At 45.5% G+C, this 10,514-nt stretch overlaps 1 protein-coding gene and 1 pseudogene across 1 annotated transcript; one reads left to right on the top strand and one right to left on the bottom strand.

Annotated features, from left to right (window-relative positions):
- The first annotated feature begins 1,351 nt into the window (after positions 1 to 1,351).
- LOC128835565 (olfactory receptor 1019-like) lies at positions 1,352 to 4,639 on the top strand. The gene is made up of 3 exons (XM_054025103.1): positions 1,352 to 2,247; positions 2,710 to 2,742; positions 4,543 to 4,639. Exons 1-3 carry the CDS (start codon positions 1,352 to 1,354, stop codon positions 4,637 to 4,639), a joined length of 1,026 nt encoding a protein of 341 aa, XP_053881078.1.
- A 4,163-nt stretch (positions 4,640 to 8,802) lies between these two features.
- Positions 8,803 to 9,747, bottom strand: LOC128835664 (olfactory receptor-like protein OLF1; annotated as a pseudogene).
- Positions 9,748 to 10,514: the final 767 nt, after the last annotated feature.

Raw genomic sequence — 10,514 nt, 5'->3', positions numbered from 1 at the left:
GCTGTTAGTACAAGACGTATCCTTCCTCTTTCATTAGACTGATGTCAATTTTTATGTATCAATATAGTAATAATGTAACAGTAATACCCAGTGTACAGGGTTGGCATTTAACATAATGATAAGTCTGGGGTGTTTCACTGAGGGGAAGAGCTAAATTTATACATCTGTAACTAAACACAGTACCTATACTGCTCTTGTATTGACAGTCCTGGGTCCCTCAAGTTCTATGTTTGTTCACAGAACAGCATCACCAGTAACCAAGCAAGTTTCCCTGCCACACTGTTTCTAAAAGACTGACTTGCTAGGGTAAGAGCTCAATCTCTGAGCTTCCACTCCTTTGCTTCTGCAATGGGTTCCAGTTCTGGTGGGTAATATTTGTCATACAGAACATTTTCCACTCTGAAATAGACCCAAGAACTTTTTCAACTTACTGAACACCTACAATACCACTCACTCAAGCCACCCATCCTCAAACTCTTTCACACATCTGTCTGTCTGCCTTACAGAGAGATTACCTGGTAATATCTTTTACTGGACCAACAGTCAGGTCTTTGGGTAGCCCTGTGTAGTTCAAAGGCTTGTTTCTTTCACCAACAGAAGCTGGTCCAATAAAAGATACTACCTCGCCCACCTTGTCTCTGTAATATCCTGAGATCACCACGGCTATAACAACACTGCCTGCCTTCCAGTGCATTCTCCCAGCCACCTTCTCACTAATCCAATAGCACATGTCTACTTACTCAATGACTCATCCATTTGACTGCCCACTGACTTGGCCATCTACCTTCTTAACTCCCTACACAACTATCTACCCCCCAGCTCCTTCTTACTCCAACAATATGTTCACCCATCTATCAGTCCACCAGTTTGCTAACACATCAGATTGTCCATCATAATGGACACTCCCATCCAGCTACAAACCAATTCACCCCACCAACCACCTATTCATTTACATCTCTTTATTCATGCAGCCACACACTTACTCACCTACCATCCCATACATCCACCCAGTCTCCCATTTACACAGTATACCAAATACAAGGGGATACATTTTAGAAAGCATCCAAATTATTGGATGCATAAAACTGAATTAAGCACTCGGTTGGTTTGTTAACTGCCTATCACTATAGAAGCCATTTTAAGCAAACCCCAGAGAAGAGTTTGGTACCTTCTTTATACATTAGAGGGTTGAATGTTTGTGACTATATATCACTGGGACCCAAATCTCAAAGCAGTAGGCATGCAAAAATATGTATGCATTTGCATGCTTTGTACATAGAATGATGACTGAACATGAAACAGTTCATCTTCTCTTGATTCATCTTTTCGGCAGGTATCAGAAGTGGGAATCATGGAAGAGAAAAATTCTACTGTAGCAACCCAGTTCATTCTCATGGGATTCACAGATAATCCAAAACTGCAGGTCACCTTCTTTGTGTTGTTCCTGGTGATCTATGTTATCACCCTGGTGGGGAATCTCGGGATGATCATTTTGATCAGAATCAGTTCCCGACTACACACCCCCATGTACTTCTTCCTGTGCAACTTGTCTGTTGTCGATATCTGCTATTCATCTGTTGTCACCCCAAAGATGCTGGCGAACTTCTTAGCAGAGAGCAAAGCCATTTCCTACTCTGGGTGTTTTTCTCAAATGTATTTTTTTGTTGCCTGGGTGTGTACAGAGTGCTTCCTCCTGGCTGCAATGGCGTATGACCGCTATGTGGCCATCTGTAAACCCCTGCTCTACACATCAGTTATGTCCCATAAAGTCTGTGTCACATTGGTGGCTGGCTCCTATATCACTGGCTTCACAAATGCCATGATTACTGTGTGTGTTATTACCAGGTTACCATACTGTGGTTCCAATATCATCAGCCATTTTTTCTGTGACACCCCTCCACTACTAGCCCTATCATCCTCTGATAGCTCCATCGCTGAAAATACCATTTCTATTTTAGCTGGTTTCACCTGTATCAGCTCCCTCCTGATAATCCTCTTCTCTTACCTGTACATCTTGGCTGCCATCCTGAAAATCCATTCTGCCGAGGGCAGGCACAAAGCCTTCAACACCTGTGCCTCCCACCTGACGGCCGTCACCATGTTTTATGGGTCTCTGATCTTTACATACTTGCGCCCCAACTCCAGCTACTCACTGGGCCAAGACCAGGTGGCCTCTGTGTTCTATACTGCGTTGATCCCCATGCTGAACCCCCTGATCTACAGCCTGAGGAACAAGGAGGTGAAGGATGCTCTGGGGAGATCACTGGGGAGGGGAAGTGGTTTCAAGATGAATGTGTTTTCTTGTCATTTTAATAACCAGTAATAAACCTATTCATGTCCTCTCTTTATTGTTTCGGGGAAAGTGGTTGAAGTGGCTGCTCTCTCAAGTGCTCTTTCCATAGGTGTTGTAAATAATAACCACATCTCCTAGAAATGCTCACTTAAAGCTAGTCATGAAACCACTGACCTTAAAATCGTTTTAGAGACCCATATCTGCTCACTTTAACAGTCTGTAAGGCTCTCAAATTCTACAGTGATGTGCCTTGTATAAGAATGTAGATTGGTAGACAGAGAGTCAGACAGATAGTTTCAGAAGTATATGTCACAGAAGGATTATTTTGTAAGCGTGAGAGAAGAAACATTTGTACTTTACATTCTGATATCAGCCAAGCCATATGGCAGGATGGCATAGAGTAAATTAATTTAATGTGCTTTTAAAAAAGGAACACAATGTACAGCTACGTATACCATTAGTGTAATAACCACACAACAAACACTGAGATCAGCAGTCCCTGACCTCTCTTTCCCCAAACATATATTGCTATTATAGTGTTGCATTGTTATAGCTACATTAAACCCAGGCTCTAACTACTGTGAGTGTCTCCTTTGAACCTCAGGAGAGATCCACTTGTTGATGGAAAGGTCATGGATGAAAGTTCAAATCAGAGAACTTTGCCTCTATTCAGAGACCCATAATGAATACATGACCCAAATACAAAGAGGCTAGTTCTAGTGAGACCATGAAAATTAATTATATCCACCACTTACACCCTCATTTATTACAGGTGTCTGTATTATATTAAACTGTGCTAGAATGGAATCATCTTAGGCCAGGTCTACACTACCACTTTTGTCGGTAAAAACACCTCCCTGAGTGACATCAGAAGAGCCGGTGTGGACAGCATTAGTAGGAGCATTGCCAGCAGATTGAGGGAAGTGATTATTCCCCTCTATTCGGCATTGTTAAGGCCACACCTGGAGTATTGCATTTAGTTTTGGTCCCCGCACTTCAGAAGGGATGTGGACAAATTGGAGAGAGTCCAGCGGAGGGCAACAAAAATGATTACGGGGCTGGGGCACATGACTTACGAGAAGAGGCTGAGGGAACTGTGGTTATTTAGTGTGCCGAAAAGAAGAGTGAGGGGGGATTTGATAGCAGCCTTCAACTACCTGAAGGGGGTTCCAAAGAGGATGGAGCTCGGCTGTTCTCAGTGGTGGTAGATGACAGAACAAGGAGCAATGGTCTCAAGTTGCAGTGGGGGAGGTTTAGGTTGGATATTAGGAAACACTATTTCACTAGGAGGGTGGTGAAGCACTGGAATGGGTTACCTAGGGAGGTGGTGGAATCTCCATCCTTAGAGGTTTTTAAGGCCTGGCTTGACAAAGCCCGGACTGGCAAGATTTAGTTGGGGTTGCCCCTGCTTTGAGCAGGGGGTTGGATTAGATGACCTCCTGAGGTCCCTTCCAATCCTGATCTTCTATGATTCTATGTTGGAGACAGAAGTTCTCCCGCTGACATAGCTACCATTGCTTGTTGAGATGGTTTTATTAGGCCAACAGGAGAGCGCTCTCGTATCAGCACAGAGCAGTTACATGAGTGATCATACAGCCAGGGCCGGCTCCAGGGTTTTTGCCGCCCCAAGCGGCGCAAAAAAAAAAAAAAAAAAAAAGCAGCTGCGATCGCCATCTGCGGCGGCAATTCGGCGGGAGGTCCTTGGCTCCGAGCAGGAGTGAGGGACCGTGCGCTGAATGGCCGCCGAATACCTGGACGTGCCGCCCCTCTCCGGAGTGGCCGCCCCAAGTACCTGCTTGGCAAGTTGGTGCCTGGAGCCGGCCCTGAATACACCGGCACAGCTGCATTAGTACCTCTGTGCTGCTGTAAGTGCTCTAGTGTAGACATGACCTTAGCCATTGAGAGCCAAGTGATGCTGGTACAATAACTGACCAGAACTGTACAGAGACAAGGTGGAGGAGGTAATAGCTTTTCTTGGACCGACTTCTGTTGGTGACAGAGACAAGTTTTTGAGCTGACACAGAGTTTTTCTTCAGTAACTCAGAATATCACGGGTAAATATAAGGTGGAATAGATTGTTTAGTGTAAGTAGTTAACACATGTTTCAAGGGACCATTCAAGGTGCAAGTGGCCTGTTAACACCCCTCCAGTCACAGGGAGGAAAGGGGGTGGGAAGACCCATCTCAGCTCCTCAAGTTCTTGCACTCTGACACCTCCCTCAATGAACTCCTGCTCTATATCTATGGCAGGTCCGTGGAAATCATCTCCGTCCTCGTTATCCTCATCTCCTACATTTTCATTGTCATCTCCATCCTGAGGTCCTTGCTCAGTGAATCTCTTGATTAACCTGGTAAAACGTCACCAGTGAGGAAGTGCAGAACAAGAAGGGGACTGGCTAAGCGAATGAGATATAATGTCCTATAGCAGCAGGCATGGGTACATAACAGATGTAAGGGATAATGGGACATGCAGGTGTTTTGGGTTTGGGTATTAAATTTGACCCGATGTGTATTTATTTAAAGATTTAGGGTCATTGGATTGCAGATTCTTTGGGGTTGGAAAGGAATCACTTCATCCATCTCTCCCTGATCCATGGAGGGTGGATGGTCTGCTGGACTTGGACTCAGCAGAGCTCGGTTCATGCTTCTGCTCTGCCACAAACTGGACAAATCACTTACATTGCCCCATAGCTCAGTATCCCCTTTAGAGTGACATCAAGTTAAAAAAAGTCTCTCTCCTCCCTCTGATGTGTTGTGGTCTGCTCCGCAGAATTGAAGCAGTGAGCTAATTGCTGAGAAATGGGGGTGGGGGAATAAAGAGTAAGATTTTTAAGGAAGACAGTTTTGGAGAAAGGGAATGGCTCAAGGTTTTGAGGCTGAGACATGGTGTCTTTCCCCTTTGCATCACCAGTTCCAATCCAGGGAGGAGGTGATTTCAAAGCAGGACAGACCTTGGAAAGCAGGATTTTCTAATCCCGCTCAAGGTCTGTGAGCCCAGACAGATTATGGGTCTTGAAATGGGAGACGGTTGTTTTCAGCTCTAGGTCACAGATCTTTTTTTTTTTTAACAACCATTTCAGTGGGTGGAACCAACATTCCATGTATTCTCCTCAGCCTCCCACCCCTGGAGTCTTTGGTGGACACAGGCAGTAGGCAGCAAAGGAGGGGGACTCAGAATAGCTCAAGTGGCAGAGTAGATGGACAAAGTGACCAAGACAGAGGGTGAGATGAAACCATCAGACCGTTTGGGAAATATTTACCATCTTCTTCCTTCAGCAAATTTCAAAACCCTGTTTAGAAAAAAGAACCGTTTGTAAAAAGACCCCGAAAGCTAGAGTGTGCAGAGGGAACAAAACCGTGAGGGTCAAAATAAAATAAAAGGGGTGTGGGTGTGTTGTCAATAACATGTCAGTCGAAGATGGCAATGTGAAGAATGAGTTTTATGTGGTCTGCTCCGTCAGAGGGCCTGTGTCACATGATCAGATCAACACACAATTATTCTGCCCATTGTGCAAAGCCATCACAGCGATAATGCCATGGTTCTCAATCAGGCATCCAGGACGCCCTGGGGGTGCCGCAAGCAGGTTTCAGGGGATCATTAGACTTGCTGGGGCACAGGGCAGAAAGCTGAAACCCCCACCACATGGAGCTGAAGCCCAGTACCCCAAATCCCTTCACCCAGGGCTGAAGCTGAAGCCTGAGCAACTTAGGTTAACAGGTCCCCTTGTGATGTGGGGCCTTGCTACCCACTAACACCAGCTATGGCTTTTATATGCAGAAAAACAGTTGTTGTGGCACAGGTGGGCCAGGGATCATGTTGGGGGAAGAGGGCTCAGAAAGAAAAAGGTTGAGAACCCCTGACCTACACCATCTAAGGCACCAGATTGCCCATAGCCACACACCCTTTAAAGAAGCACTGGACTCCAGGTTGTCTTCTCGTGTACAAAAAGCCTGATGTTTAAGGGGCCTGGTTCCTCTGTCTCAAACACCCGTTGTGTCAATGGTACATTTGTTTCTTAAATCCCCACAACTTGGCCCACATAACATCCCTTTATTAGCTGCTTGATTTGGGGTGTTGGCAAGGCCTGATTAAAGGGAAATTTAGGGGTTTCCTTCACTCATCAACAGGCCTTTTCGAGCTGCCCATCCTCTTTGATACAAAAATTTGGCAACCACTGTCTTAGTCAACGGTTTAAGGAGAAATGAACAATTCAGCAATTCATTGGGCTGTCTCCTGAGCTAAGAAGGAACTTCTGTTTGGGTTGTAGTGGGATGGCGGGGGGGAGGGCGGCTTGTGAAAAGGAAAGAGGTAGGATGAAAACCTTTGCCCCTTTAGTTGTGTATTTCAGGTTTTATACTTGTTGATAGGTTAAGTATCAAAAACAAAGGACCAATGTTCTTCTGACAATAGGCCCGTGTACTTGTGTTGGGGTAGGGTAGTTGTATGGGCAGTGAGAAATCTGGCCCAACAAAAAGTATCCCTGAACCACTCAGTTCTCCCCTTTTCGTCAAGTCTGCTCTTAAATGGAACCCTTTCCCACTGTATTTATGCCTTTTAACTTTCCCTCAGTTCCTCTGCACTGGGTCTTCAGTCTTACCACCGTTGCTTTCAGTCATTTCTCATGTCTCTCATTTACTGGCTTGTATTATTTAATGTTGCAAAGTATCTGGAGTTACAGCTTGTGGAAGATCAAAATATATAAAGTGTTAAATAAGGCCAGACAATTGATAACTGAGGGCCCTTTCAATGTGATGCTGAAGCGAAAAATGTAATTGTTCTCTGCAGAGGCTGCTACAAAATATCACGAAGCATGCCAGCACCCTCCTGATTCTTTTGCTAATTTTATTTATCTCCTATATCTTATAGTCCATGAAACAGGAGAAGAAGCAATGGGCTTCAATTACAGCAAGGGAGGTTTAGGTTGGACATTAGGAAAAACTCCATAACTGTCAGGGTGGTTAAGCATTGGAATAAATTGCCCAGGCATCATTGGAGGTTTCTCAGAGCAGGTTGGACAAACACCTGTCAGGGATGGTCTAGATAATACTCAGTCCTGCCATGAGCGCAGGGGAATGGAATAAATGACCTCTCAAGGTCCCCTCCTGTTCTACGATTCTATGATCTCACAAAGGGCCCTGCACCGGTGTGGGATGCCATCCTGAGCACTGGGCAGGGCAAGGGACACACACACCTGCCTACACTTGACATTCAGCTCTACTATACCCCCCATCACACACACACACAGTGCTCACTGCACACACACACAGTGCCTACTTCACACCAAACACAAACACACACAGAGAGAGCGCCCTCTACACACACACACAGCTTGACACTGAGCTCAATCAGAACGCAGAATAATCTCTACTGGGAAGCTGGGACAGCTGGAATATTTCCAACTAGCCTGAACAAAAAGAACCGAAGGGGATTCTGCTGCCCTAGCAGGGAGATAGGACTGGATTTCCCAACTGGTCTTTTCCATCTGCAGCTTCTCTGAGGCCTGGTTTATGCTTAAATGTTAGATCAACTGAGCTTTGTCGCACAGGGCTGAGAAACTTTTCATAGCATGTTTGAGGCAGTTAGGTTATATTTACCCTCAGTGTAATTTTTCCACTTACCTAGCTACTGTCTGTTCTGTTCTGTTCTATTACTTAAAACCACTTAAATACCACTTTTAATACTTAATAAAATCACTTTTGTTTATTTACAAACTGAGTGAAAACAATTGTTCCCTGGGGGGCAAACAGCTGTGCATCTCTTTCTATAAGTGATATAGAGGGTGAACATTTATCATTTTCCCTAGTATAAGCTTTATACAGAGTAAAAGGGATTTATTTGGGGTTTAGATCCTATTAGGAGCTGGTTGTCTGCGTGGTGGAGACCGGTATCCTGCTGAGCTGGTTTCAGTCTAGAACTGCAGCTTTGGGGGCCGTGGCCCAGATCCTGGGTCTGTGTTGCGGCAGGCTGGCGTGTCTGGCCCAACAAGGCAGGGTTCTGGGGGCCCAGGCTAGCAGGGAAAATGGGCTCAGAGGTAATTTCAGCACATCAGGTGACAGTACCAACGAGGGTCTCTGTGACCGAATTCGTCACACTATGCACTTGAGTTTCCTGCATTTCCAGAAAGTATGCCAGCCCCTGAGTGATGTGCTCTTCCAGTCTGGGTTGCTCTGAGTCTCTCCTTTCAAAGTTGTTCTACTGTGGATAACTAATTCAATAACCCTTGGAACAGAGACGTGAAGTTGAGCATCTCACCCTCTAGGTCGGTGCCCCTAGCCACCAGCTTATAAAATCATTCTCTCTTTCTGGACCTGTGATTCTTCCCATGTTTTGTCCACTGCTCTCATTTGGGGCCTGCAGACCTTGTTGGAATACAAACAAATTAATAATAATAACAATAGAATAATGAACAATACGACCATGGGCTCTGGGAAATTACATCGCAATGGGCTGGGAATTGAATTCACCTGTTTCCACTCCCCATCACTAAATGAGTAAAGAGTTAAACAGATTCAAGAATTGGTTAGGAGTTTATTCATTGCTTTCCTCAGGGCGTCCTTCACCTCCGTGTTCCTCAGGCTGTAGATGAGGGGGTTCAACATGGGGATCACCAGCATGTAAAACACTGAGGCCACTTTGTCCGTGTCCATGGAATAGCTGGAAGTGGGACGTAAATACATAAAGAGGAGGGTGCCAAAAAACAGGACCACAGCGGTCAAGTGGAAAGTGCAGGTGGAGAAGGCTTTGCGCCGTCCCTCGACAAAGCGGATCTGCAGGATGGTGGAGGTGATATAGACATAGGAGAGGAGGACAGGCACAAAGCTGATCACCTGAATGCCGCAGGTGAAAGCAAACATCACAATCTCATTGATGCGGGTGTCAGAACAGGAGAGTGCCAGCAGTGGGGGGATGTCACACAGGAAATGATTGATGATGTTGGAGCTGCAGAATGACAGCCGAAATGTAAAACACGTGTGTATCATTGAATCCACCAACCCCACAGCGTACACCCCAGCCACCAGCTGGTTACAAAGCTGCCTGGACATGGTGACCGTATAGAGCAGTGGGTTACAGATGGCCACATAACGGTCATACGCCATCACAGCCAGCAACAGGCACTCAACATCTGCAAAAAGGACAGAGAGATACATTTGCACAGCGCAGGCAGTGTAAGAAATGTTTTTCCTCTCAGCTAAGAAATTCAGCAGCATCTTAGGGGAAATTATCAAGGAAAAGCAGAGGTCACAGAAAGCCAAATTACTGAGGAAAATGTACATGGGGGTGTGGAGTCAGGGATCATTCATGATTAACATGATCATCCCTCCATTTCCCAGCAGGGTGATACCATAAATCAGTAGGAACAGCACAAACAGGGGAACCTGCAGCTCCGGACGATCTGTCAGTCCTGAGAGAATGAACTCAGTCGCCTCCGAGTGATTTCCCTTTTCCATCTCCTCTGAACAGAGATCAGACAGCGACAGAGATGTGAATAGGTGGATGGCTTCGGCAACCCATCCCTTCTCTGTAATGAAGTGAGTGAAAATAAACAGAGATCAGTTTCTGAATGGACAACAGTACCCGCTCAGGGAAGGGCTTCGTCCACAGAGCCAGATGTTCACAGCTGGTCAATCCAGTTGTTCGATAAAATACACACTGCGTAAATATAATGACATGCAGGTTAATCATGCCCCACACACAAATGCTCCTGTTCACTAATCCAAACAGAAAACAGTGACTCGTGACTCTGCTGTGAGAGAATCAAACTGAAGAATTTATTCCTTAGCTAAAGAAGGGGTGAGAGTAAAGGAGTGTCAATCTTTCTACCCTCTTTGGGCAAGGGGAGCTCTGTGGCTTGGCATGTCGGTTTGGGGTAACATTTCCTTACTGTGCTAATTAAGCTTTTTGGCATTTGCTTTAGCCTGTATGAAAACCCAGAGACATAATGGAAATCACTGGCTTAGGTGACTATGTAATTGGCTATTTTTTACAACCAAGGAGGTCTCTCCTTTAGCTGAAGAGGTAGCAGTTGGGGCTGAGGCTTTTAGTGCTGGAGGTCTTGAATTCAATACCTGCTGATCCCCATGGTGTCTGCGTGTGTGTGTGTGACTGTAATTCCGGACAATCGCACGTACCTGCTGAGAAGAGAGGGAGAGATGTGTTGGCATTTCCCCATAAATGGAAACTGCCAGCTTGGAGCATTCGGGAAATTTTATACTGAGATGTT

The sequence above is a fragment of the Malaclemys terrapin genome, chromosome 4 (assembly GCF_027887155.1).
Source record: "Malaclemys terrapin pileata isolate rMalTer1 chromosome 4, rMalTer1.hap1, whole genome shotgun sequence".
Classification (NCBI taxonomy): domain Eukaryota; kingdom Metazoa; phylum Chordata; order Testudines; family Emydidae; genus Malaclemys; species Malaclemys terrapin.
The sequence above is the reverse complement of the archived record's forward strand: the minus strand, read 5'-3'. Positions and strand labels throughout refer to the sequence as shown.

Coding starts and splice junctions, on each gene's coding strand:
- LOC128835565 (XM_054025103.1), top strand. CDS start 1,352: ATGGAAGAGAAAAATTCTACTGTAGCAACCCAGTTCATTCTCATGGGA. Junction 2,248..2,709: donor AGGAACAAGGAGGTGAAGGA/TGCTCTGGGGAG, acceptor ATTAATTTAATG/TGCTTTTAAAAAAGGAACAC. Junction 2,743..4,542: donor GGAACACAATGTACAGCTAC/GTATACCATTAG, acceptor TATCTATGGCAG/GTCCGTGGAAATCATCTCCG.